This window comes from Limulus polyphemus, unplaced genomic scaffold (assembly GCF_000517525.1).
Source record: "Limulus polyphemus unplaced genomic scaffold, Limulus_polyphemus-2.1.2 Scaffold381, whole genome shotgun sequence".
NCBI lineage: Eukaryota > Metazoa > Arthropoda > Merostomata > Xiphosura > Limulidae > Limulus > Limulus polyphemus.
Window position 1 is genome coordinate 583964 of NW_013665991.1, and position 11946 is coordinate 595909.

The following is an 11946-nucleotide window of genomic DNA, read 5'->3' on the forward strand; positions in this document are numbered from 1 at the left end:
CAAACCATTACCCCTAAAACTCTCCGCACTTTGAGGCCATGGGTACGCTATAAGTGTTGCAGTGAAATTCCACTATTCCGTCAGATAAGAGTAGGCTAAGAATTGACGATTAGTAGTGCTGCTGGCTAACTGCCTTCGTTTTAGTTTAACACTTCATAATTAGGAACATCTAGTTTTGTGTAAAACTTTTAAAAGAAATAAACTAAATTATAAAAATATATGTATGTGCTTGCCCCAATCATGTAGTCGAAGTGAAGCGATAAAAGACGAAGAGCTATAAAGTAACATTTAATTACAAAATTACAAATGGTGTTTACCTTCAGGATATTGTGCAAGATATTGAATAATTTTTGCCCAAGCATACACGGTCTTGTAGGGTAAATTTGATGTTAATTCAAGATCTTGGGGGGATCGTTTTACACGCCATTCATGGTGTTGAATGATCTTTCTGCTAATCAAATAGGGTCTTAAGAAGATCATGGCAGCTTCAGTGGTGAATCACGTAGACTAACTAGATGTTACACTAAGCAAAACTGGGAAGACTTTTTAGATAAAAATGGAAAGAAAACCAGATAATCCCAATTTAAAAAACACAAGTATAATTGTATCCTCACTATTATTGAATTGTCTTTAGTTATTGTTGGCATATAGCCCATCCAACTGTACATTTTCTAATTAATCAAACCTGACAGAACAGGAAACTTCTAAACTTACTGGCAATCAAAAAGATTGTGTGTACATTTTATTCTCAGAGCTAATATCAAAGCAATAGAAAAAAACATAATAATCGGAAGGGGGCAGATGTGGTGAGGATACACGTGTAGATGTTTGGCTTGTTCACCGTAAGTAACTTTAATCTCTGAATGGTCCAAAGAATTGTGAAAGGAAGCAGCATAGGAATGGCTCGCATATGTTAAAAGTTATATAAAAATAAACCAAATGTCTTTTTTTTCTACAAAAAAATTATATAAATTTATCATTATTGTTTTAGGGGAAGCTGATAAAAATGTCTGTTTTTTTTAAATATAACTTTAGTTAATGAGGTGATACAACTAAAATCAGTTATAGGCTATAAAAAATCGTTGTTTTGTTTGATCAGATATCAAAATATTTCTTTAGGTGCGTCACTAAACAAATTAGGAGAAACAAAGAATATGTTTCCAAACATTTACTGATAATGGCATTAAATTTAAAAGTAGAATAAATAATATATAGGAAACCATAACCACAAAATAGAGTAATGTCAAGTTTATCTAGGCCTTTTTTCTCTTTATGGTAATACAACGATTAACTGTGTTTCTTAACAGGATGGTTCCGGCTCAGATGATAGTAATAGCACTAGCTATGTTGCTTCCACTGTTAGGCTCTGGACCTGTATGGCATGAGACAGTAGACCCCATAGTAACCAAGTGTCAGAAGTCGTGGTGGGCCAACTTGTTTTTTGTTAACAACATTGTTCTCTCGGCTAAAGATAGGGTATGTATTGGTAATCTGACGGCTCATGGGTCGTGCTTATTTAGCTGAAAAAATATTTCTATTTTATCATTTAATCCATAAAATACTATGAATATCCTGGGCTTTTATTAAAAATCTTCACATTGAAGAAATAATTGGCTCAATATCACGTAGAATAGAGTATTGGCAAAATGTCACAGTTCAATTGAAAATACTTGTTTAAACTTTCAGAAAATTACTTATAATGAACTGGCAGTGTCATTTTGAAACTTTATTAGCTACACCATGACTAATAATCAAACTCAAAATATCATGGAACAAATAAAAATTTTCTCAACAAGACACGAACCAGTAGCTACATACTATTTAGTGAAAGATTTGATTCTTATTCAAGTGTTTATTATTCACATGCACAGTGTTTAGAACACTCCTGGTACGTGGCTTGTGAACTACAACTCTTCGTTGTGTCCATGGCAGTAGTGTGCCTAATGCAAAGGTAAGCTGTTGTGACAAAATCATTTCGGGGTAGTGTTTATTGTGCAAGTCATAATGGAGAATCTGTGGTATAAATCATAAAATTCGTATTTTGATATATTAATCACGATATTTATTTTTTGGCACGACTGATCTTGACAAGTCAAAAACTTCCTCATCCTTCCATTGGTATTCTAAAACAAACAAACATATAAAGTGGATGAAGTCATTTTGAACATTGTGTACATTATAAAATAATTAGTTTTTAAAACGATGCTTAGATTAATGAAGAAATTTAATATTTTCTTAGGTTTAAATTTTATTTGTGAATAACTCGTACATAACTTCTAATGAATCGAATATGTGTTTGTGCTTTCTCTTTTTAATGATATAAAGTTAAACCCTTATCATATTTCAAAAATTCATTTTTGATTATTTTGATAATTATACCCAAATTAGTTGGTATTGATGGAATGGACCAAACAGAAAATGAGTTATCCTTCTCAGCAGATTGAAATTTTATTCCACCGTAAACTGACTTAGCATTAAACAGTAACTTTCCAATTATGTTCATTGATTTTTATTTGTAGTGTGTTAATAACTGCATAAAATCAAACTTCGTGCAGTTTCTAGTTTAGCTGATTAAGATTTAAGTTTTCAAAGTTAAATACTTGTATAGTTGTATAGCGTAGTTGAGTAGTTAGAAATGTCTTGCTAGCAATCGGCAGGGGGGGGGGTAGCCCTTTAGCTTTGTCTGGCGTGTGGTAAGTCTCGAATTCAAACCGCAGACAAGAAAATATGTCGTTAAAAGAAATACCACACTCTCAAAGAAGTCACTCCAATGGTTTTTGAACACATTAATGTGTGACGGTCAAATTCCGTTATTCGGTCTGACTAGAGTAATCCAAGAGTTGGCGGTAGGTTGGTACTGATTAGCTGCCTTCCCTCTAAGCTATCACTTCAAAATTAGGGACGGCTAGTGCATGTATCTCTCATGTAGCCTTTCGCAAAATTCAATAAAGAAACAAACCATTAGAGAGAGAGCCGAATCCTAACCATTATTGGAGGAATTGGTAAATTGGAACACAATTCAGTATCATTTTACTTTACAGGCTAGTCCAATTTTATTTTTACTTGGTCAACCATTAACACCAGAAGATGTATTCCATTACGAATGCCATCATTTATAGACTTATGACATACATCTTTGAATAGCCAATCAAGAGGATAGTATTTTATAACAATAAGCCTTTTAGACAGTCAATTACTATCATGTCGTTTTTGAGATCGAGAGCTCCTTGCTTTTAACATTGTATGGCGGACTGTCCTATATATTTAACATTTATATGGCTTAAGCAATTATCTGACAAATTACGTGGTCAATCTATTTGTATGTGGAAATAAAAGAGGTCAAGTGACCCCACTTATGAGAAGGAGTCTTAATAAAGTACCTAGCTTGTGTATTTCACAAAATTTTAATATACTTGTCTGTGTCATGGCGATACATTTCTTGATTGGTTGATCAGTAAATTTCAGGTTGGGTTTGTACAACCAGTGATGTGTATATTGTAGAATGATATTTAAATCAATCCTAGTAATAATATTTTGGCATCTTTTCTTAAGAATTGGATTGTATGAATTACAGGAAACCCAAACTTGGAATTTTGCTGTCTTGCGTATTGACTGTTCTAGCGGTCATAATAACGGGAGTGTTGACCTTCCATTATGTCCTCCCACCCACAGTTCTGTTTGCTCAAGCTGACCAAAGGTACGCTAGAAAGATCTGTATAGATCACTGTTTTAAAATATAAAATGTATCAAAAGTTAAAAAAACATTTAAGATAAAGTGAAGTATATGCTTAATTTCTTATCAACGGTAGCTAGAAAATTGAAAAAAAATATTATTTAGGACTATAACTCCCAAAATATGTAAAGATTTGACCGTATCTACATGTTAGAAAGTACTGAAAATATATTAAGAAATAAACAATAATCCAAATAAAAACTATTTAGTGGATAAATTGTAATAATAACTACAAAACTCAACTTTTTTTTTTCAAAGTTAAATAGCTTTAGGTATAATAAGCTATCAATAACAAAAGTAACAACCGAGCTTAATAATTTGTGTTTAGTACGTTTTCTTTCAAGGCAGAACGGGGTGGGGGAGGAGGAGGAGGAGAAGCAATAAAGCTCCTATAGAATAATATCATGGTAAATCTGGCGAAATATTGTATATATGTTTATCGTTTTCCTCACCAGTTTCAATTCTTTAATAAAACTATAGAACCGTAAAATATTATATACAAAATTTCAGTAGCAGATTTGGAGAACACGAGATGCATCTTTTACTTTGTATGTTCAACTCCTCCTGTAATTGTATAGGGAATACAAACGTCAACAAAAATTAAGGTATCTGTCAAGAGAAGTCTATCAATTATTCTGTTATTGGTACCGTTATCTTCTAGCATAAATATATATATGTGTGTGTATGTTTTGTATTGGTCTGAAACAACGGTTCCTGATCTGTTATTTGCGACTCGATGGTGGATCGAACAGTAAAACACAGTAAAAAAGCAAATGTACTATTATTATAACATCATTTATAAGAGCGCTGTTAGATTTTAACGAACTATAAATAAAAAAGCAATACCCTTCTCGCCCACAGTGGCTAAGCAATAAGTGTGAGGGTTTAAAACACTAAAATTCGGGTTTTGATACCCATGGTAGGCACTGCACAAATAGTCCATTGTGTAATTTTTGCTTAACACACACAAACAAACAAAATACCCTTCCCCATTTGAGCATATGTCCCACACATAACATTTGGCTACTCAGATGGTTAGAAAACTAATCTGAAGCAAACTATTTTAAGCTTCGTCCGTTATTAATCACGTTGTGGACCTGTAGTTTTTCACTGCTAACTATTATAGTGCTTTATTTACACTATTGCGGGCTCCCCAGTGACACAGCGGTATGTCTGCGGACTTACAACGCTAGAAATCGGGTTACAAACAAACAAATTATATTGCGGTAAGTCTGAGAACTTATAAACGCTAATAAGCATCGTACACATAGTGTATGCCTTATTGTGTTGTTTTGTGCTTAACAAAAACTAGGCCCGGCATGGCCAGGTGATTACGGCACTCGACTCGCAATCTGAGGGTCGCGGGTTCGAATCCCTGTCACACCAAACATGCTCGCCCTTTCAGCCGTGGGGGCGTTATAATGTGACGGTCAATCTCACAATTTGTTGGTAAAAGAGTAGCCCAAGAGTTGGCGGTGGGTGGTGATGATGGCTAGCGCAGATAGCCTTTGCGCGAAATTTAAAAAAAAACAATTAACCAAAACTTCCACTATTAGCTTTATCGAAAGAAACTTAGTGTTCTTGATTCTAGTTCTTATAAACTACATGAAGTTACGACACATTTACTTTGAATATTTTATAGAAAAGTAGTTTTTACAAATTCATTTTAAATAAAATTTATACAAAATATCTAATCTACTCCACAGCCACGTTACTTTTAACAATTTAGCGTTTCGTACTTGGGGTGCTAGAAACTTTAGTAAAGTATTCACAGAAATTAATTTCATCAAGCTTAGTGGGGATATTTTAAAAAATTCTGTAAAGTATGTTCATCGTATTTTGTTGTTGTTTTCAATCAAGTTTCTTTTGACTTATTTTGATCTATTTCTGCAGTGAAAGGCTGACTTCCGAGGACCTGACTTATCATAAGCCTTACGCCCATTTAGGTGCCTTCTGCACGGGGCTTATTATAGGCTACAAAATAGCTAAAAAGTCTGTGTTCAACATCAAACCGGTATGTTTAGCTCTTTGATTTATCGCATTATGTTTTCTGCTATCTGTTTTTATTTTCTTTTGGGGATTGTATTATTTTTTATCGCAGGGGAAATTTGATCCAAGTTGAGTTATGTGGGTCTAGATCCAACTTGGACATTATATTTTCTCCCGAATGACCACTTCCCTTTGGCAACGCTCCAACTCTTCACGGTTACTAAGGCAATGTATCAGTAATATATTCACAAATAATGCATTAACTCAGGCAACAGTTTTTCCTTTCGTTAACTTACGCGCTGTGACGACGTTAGAAGGAGACGAAAGGGCGGCTAACAACATTGAAGTATTTGTCTGCCTTCCCAAAAATTTACATTAAAAGCTACAGCTCACATAATACCATGTCGTCAGGAAACAGTTAAATGTAGACCAGAAAACCACACCTAACGTAACATCATCCAATCTCTGGTCAGTCCTACTAACCTTACAGCCAATGAGAGTAAGAACTGACAACATTTGAAAACTCGTTGTGAGCCGTCCCCTGATGGGTGAACGGTAAGTTTACGGACTTACACTGCTAAAATCCAGGATTCGATCCCCAGAGAAGCTCTTGGCTTCTCCTTATTATGCCTCCAAAGTGTCCCTTTCCTCAATCATAATAATCGTCCACAACTACAAAAACACACGCTTGGTTCCACACCTTGCTTGCCGCGAGTTAGGAAAAAACATTTCAGCTTTAAATTGAATGGCACACAGAGACTTGTAGGTGTTTAATTGTGATACGCTATTAAGTGCTAATACGCCAGAATTCACTGTTTAGTTTTAGATTTTAAAAGTGTTTATAAGACTGATTGAATAGGAATAAAAGAGGACCTGTTTATCAAAGGCAACCCACAATCCCCCTAACACCTACCTCCCTATTCCCCAAAAGTCTTGCCTTACGATGCTTGAAAAGTGCCTTTTTTTTTTCAATGAGACCCTGACCTCCTAACTAGCCCAATAATAGTTACTTTAAATCTGACGATACTGACTCTAGCCAATAATAGCTGCTTTAATTCTGACGATACTGACTTTAGCCAATAATAGCTGCTTTAATTCTGACGATACTGACTCTAGCCAATAATAGCTGCTTTAAATCTAATGATACTGACTCTAGCTATTAGGATATCTTAAAATAGTTGTTCCTAAATTAATAGTATTTATAAGGAAAGTTGAAACCCACTAATAACTCATGTAAGTAGACTAATTTAAAAAGGCTCGGCAAAATAGACTTTCTAAACGGAATACGCTACAGATTCAAAATTTAAAAAAATCAAAAATTGGTCCACGAACAGAATACCATTATACGATTTTTACACATATAGAACTAGTATTCCAGAAACTAAGGGAAAAAAACACTTTGTCTAGCAATGGTTACGTGCGACCGTACTAACCACAATGTCAGAGACTAGCTAGGTTACAAAGTAAGCTATAGGAAAGTGTGAAACACATTTACGTACAACTGTATTGAATAATTTACTAAAAGATGTCGGAAAACTCAAGAAATCAATTCACGAAATACGGTATATTGTTCGTGTTATTTATCAATTAAATAACTAAAGTTCGCCACTATAATTAAACAGTAAATATTTTTAATAATTAAAAAGTTTTGTTAAGGAAATAATCGCATTAAGAAATGTTTCGTGCTTCCGACTGAGGATGTATTTTGCTTTGTCATTATTATGTGGCTTTGCTATTAAATGCACACAGTTATTATATTTTTTGGTGATCACCTCGAAAATAAAAAATGTTTGACAAAATGTAACTATGTTGATATTCATCTGTTAATTGTAATGCGCTTCTATATCTGTAGAGCGTTGGTTCAAAATGAAATACAATCTGCGGGTCGCGGGTTCGAATCCCCGTCCCACCAAACATGCTCGTCCTTTCAGCCGTGGGGGCGCTATAATTTGACAGTCAATCCCACTATTCGTATATAAAAGAGTAGCCTAAGAGTTGGCGGTGAGTGGTAATGACTAGCTGCCTTCCCTCTTGTCTTACACTGCTAAATTAGGGACGGCTAGCGCAGATAGCCCTCGTGTAGCTTTGCGTGAAATTCAAAAAACAACAAACAAACAATCAAAATGAAATAAATTCGAAAGGATAACCAGAATCCTTTCGAGATTCGCTGCTGGAGTCCCAACAGACACAGAGTTGTTCTATGTTTTCACTCCTATTAATTTTGTTTAAATTTTTAAAATAATTTTAAAGTACAAAAAGTTCCAAAAATTCATACACAAAATATATGTATATATATAGAGTCGTTATTTAGTAAAAAAATGAAAAAAACTACTTTTCAAAATCCTAGAATTTTATATTAATTAGATTTCTATGTTATTTCTTTCATTAGTGAAAGAACTGTCCATTGGACTGCCAACATAATTTAAACTCAGAAATTTTGAATATAATTTTGTTTTTTATATTTCCTTTAGTATTTGTTGGATAATGTTCGAACAATTATAATTCATTAGAATGTTGTATCAATAACTTATTGGATTTTATATTGTAGTATATACAGTTAATCCTATGGCTGCTAGCTATAGGCTGTAACCTTTCCCTGGTTCTGGGAATTCATCCGTGGAACAAAGGCAACGAAGCGATTGACACAGCGGATTCGGCGATTTATGCCGCCACTCACAGAACACTCTGGGCCGTTGGGGTCGGTTGGATGGTCTTTGCTTGCATTACTGGAAATGGAGGTAAGTTTGAAAATATCGGATGATTAGAAATTGAAGGCTAGGCTAGACAAGGTTCAAGAACAGGTTTAAGAGCAAGGCTGAGACTTGTAAGACCGAGAAATATAAGGTTTAGTAGTTAAACAGTAAAGAATAAGGCTGAACATAAGACGAAAAACACGAATATGTAAGGTGTAAGTCTAGAATTGGTAAGACGTAACACCGGGAAATATAAGGTTTAGTAGTTTCCCCCTTGTGTTCAGCCTTATTCTTTACTGTATAACTACTAAACCTTATATTTTCTGGTGTTACGTCCTACCAATTTTAGACTTACACCTTACATATTCGTGTTTTTCGTCTTATGTTCAGCCTTATTCTTTACTGTATAACTACTAAACCTTATATTTTCTGGTGTTACGTCCTACCAATTTTAGACTTACACCTTACATATTCGTGTTTTTCGTCTTATGTTCAGCCTTATTCTTTACTGTATCGTGGGGGGGAGGAGAGCCAGAAAATTATTCAGGTGCTTGTTTTCAAAACACAAACATTTAATTAGTTTCTTATCAAGAAATTGTGACCTTTATATGTCGATTTTTGTCTTACTTTGTCGTCTTCCTTAAAAACCTGTATTTTTCAACACCATTGTTTCTATGTTTTGTAGGTATCATTAATAGGATTCTGTCTTGGAGAGGGTGGATACCGTTAAGCCGGTTAACTTTCCTCACTTACCTTCTACATCCTCTGGTCCAGATGACCTTAATAGCTAGTGTCAAAGAACGCCTTCAGGCGGACCAGTACATTGCAGTAAGTTTTGTAGAAATAATTTTATTGAAAAACGAAAAAGCATCTGACATAAAAGTTACATACTCACAAGCAGAAGTTTGTTACTAACAGCACCTCTCGCCGATATGTTAGCTTTTTATATGATCTTTACACTGAATTATATAGGTCAATGTAATTTCAAAGGAGGTAAATTCGTCTCGTTGTTGTAATGAACAGAATGCCAATTTACTAATTTGAAGAATCTCCTGTTGAAAGTCCTTGACGTAGGAAAGTCTATGGATAAGAAAAATTTCTACAACTTCTCATCATTTTAAAATACCATATTTTAGGAGATTTCCACACGTGTTATGGTGCGAATGCCTTTTAGAGGCTGGAGAAACATGATGATAATTACACTTGTTGCAAGACATTACTATTAAGACTATTATATTTTTAAACACTAAATTCTTTATCTAGTCTCTTAGGTGTTTTCAGTAATTAGAGTAGTGTATAATAATAGTATTCCAACCACACTACATTCGCCATATCCATTGCTGACGACGCGATTCACTCAATCCAAAGCTCTTCAAGCCGACTGAGATACAACACAGTTGCTATTGTTGTAACAAATAATTTATATAATGTTTGTTGTGTCCTGACACGCCTGATGAGCTCTGGACTAAGAAAAACGCGTCATCGACAATGTATATGAAGTATAGTGAGATTGGAATACGATTATTATACACTATTCTAATTATTGAAAATACCTAAGGGACTAAATAAAAAACGTAGTATTTAAAAATATATTAGGCTTAATACTAATGTCTTATGACAGGTATAATATATTTAAACATCCATATAGTGCTTGTTGAAATTCCGTTGCAGGATCCAAAAACTCACAGTTTTTATATGATATCAAATACCGGATTTTTTAAATTTAGTTTCAAGAATTAGCCACACAAAAAGTAATTAAAAATTGCATTTCCACTTTTTACATTTAGAAATGTCACATGAAATATTTTTATTACACATGCATTACATTGAAGTTTAAGTGAATCTGAATTCCAAGATATTTCTATGTACAACGCATGCTTCAGTGATCATATTGAACTTGTATTTGATAATATTGTGATTTCAAGATTCTGACAAAATATTATAATATTTAATTGAAAATCATTTTTGCACTAACCCCTTCATCATTTTGTTTTGTTCAGCTTTACTTGTTTAGCGGATTGCTGTTAATATCGTTTTCAATGGCGTTGTTCGTTTCCCTGTTCCTGGACATGCCGCTGCGACAGTTGGAAAATCTTTTCATCGCCAGAATAAGGAAAGGCTTTGACTCCACATATGACCTCGATGGGAGGACGGAGCCAGGAAAAGTAAAAGATAAAAGCTACCTTAGAACAGATGTGCAAGATGAACATACAAGAAAACAAGTTTCAAATGACAAAAGATTTGGTGAAAGTTTTGACGGCAAAATGTTTGTTTGCCACTTATGAATGTTTCTGTTTATTGTGAGCTATAATCTAAGTTACATAATAATAAGAAGACGGTTACATATATTTATATTTTGTAGCTATACCTGCAACGCATACACAAACGTATTTGAATTTGAAATGAAAATAATTTCCTCTAAAAGATTATTTAATTTGTTATGTGGGCAATTTATGACACGTTGATAAACGAGTGTATAAATCAAAGCCCTTGCTAACAAATATCTGGAATTTGCTGTTTTTATTTTCTTGTTTGTAATCAACAGAAGTATTCTAAAAGGCCTAAAAACCTGTCCTAGCCCTAGAATTACCGACAGCACCAGCTTTAAAATTATTTATGAAACAAATAGTTTTTGGTTCATTTATACCCGTTGGCTAAAGTTTCCCAAATTATATATGAATTGTACAAAAATACCTCCAGTATTGTAATCAATTCCACTAATCATTGTTCTGCTGTCTAGTTTATAGTACTGGGAAAATCGATGATTTCAGCCAGTTATTTAGACTGAGTGTTTCAACATTCAAAAACGTAAAGTTAATCAAAATAGTACAATATATAGATCCCACCAGTTGTGAATAGTATACAAAATGTCGGGAATTTGAGGGTTTAAAGATAGTGAAATATAAAATCTACTTTTTGAAGTATGGGTTTCTCTTATGCTATAACAATACACACGCAATGGAGAATTCATCTCTAAAACAATATCTGATGTTTAGAGTGACTCTATATTCGGTTATTATGAGATTGACTATAATTATTTGATCTTAGTGCAAAATTCATGTTTTCCAGTACTCTACAATAGTCGTACACCAAAAGTATAACCATAGTGTTAAGAAACAGAAGAAAAATGGCTATTGATAGACGTATTTACATTCGTATTTCTAAAGTAAAGACTCCTATGTAATGTTCTTTGTATGTACATTACAATCAATTTTAGTGCTGTTTTAGCCTCTCCTTGCGATGGACAGTACTAGGGTATCTTTTTTTTTGAGTGTTTTGGAGCCCTTGTATGCAGTGATAGTTTAAACATCGTATGTCATGTCACTTGTCAGTTAGTGAAATAATTCAGTATTTGTAAGCAAGAATATACAGCCGCCTTTTTCACTACCTAACATTGAGTAACTTTGTAAAATGTGTGTGTGTGTGAGAGAGAGAGAGAGAGAGATTTTGACTAGAATTTGAAAACCCTTTGACGACCGTTAGGAGTGTTTGTGTCACCTTTGGGTTTCTTCCCCACTAGCGTCCCTACTC

At 34.0% G+C, this 11946-nt stretch overlaps 1 protein-coding gene and 1 long non-coding RNA gene across 2 annotated transcripts in view; one reads left to right on the forward strand and one right to left on the reverse strand.

The window, feature by feature from the left end:
- Positions 1–11940, forward strand: part of LOC106457847 (nose resistant to fluoxetine protein 6-like) — a 36515-nt gene extending 24575 nt beyond the window's left edge. Inside the window, exons 9-15 of the mRNA XM_013917298.2 lie at positions 1308–1476; positions 1872–1951; positions 3575–3697; positions 5627–5747; positions 8271–8460; positions 9101–9243; positions 10416–11940. Coding sequence (XP_013772752.2) covers positions 1308–1476; positions 1872–1951; positions 3575–3697; positions 5627–5747; positions 8271–8460; positions 9101–9243; positions 10416–10700 — 1111 coding nt within the window. The 3' untranslated portion in view covers positions 10701–11940. The remainder of the gene's footprint in view (positions 1–1307; positions 1477–1871; positions 1952–3574; positions 3698–5626; positions 5748–8270; positions 8461–9100; positions 9244–10415) is intronic.
- The window catches only part of LOC111085421, a 29790-nt gene that overhangs the window by 783 nt on the left and 17061 nt on the right, over positions 1–11946 (reverse strand). Inside the window, exon 2 of the long non-coding RNA XR_002610260.1 lies at positions 10391–10553. This is a non-coding gene — a long non-coding RNA (uncharacterized LOC111085421). The remainder of the gene's footprint in view (positions 1–10390; positions 10554–11946) is intronic.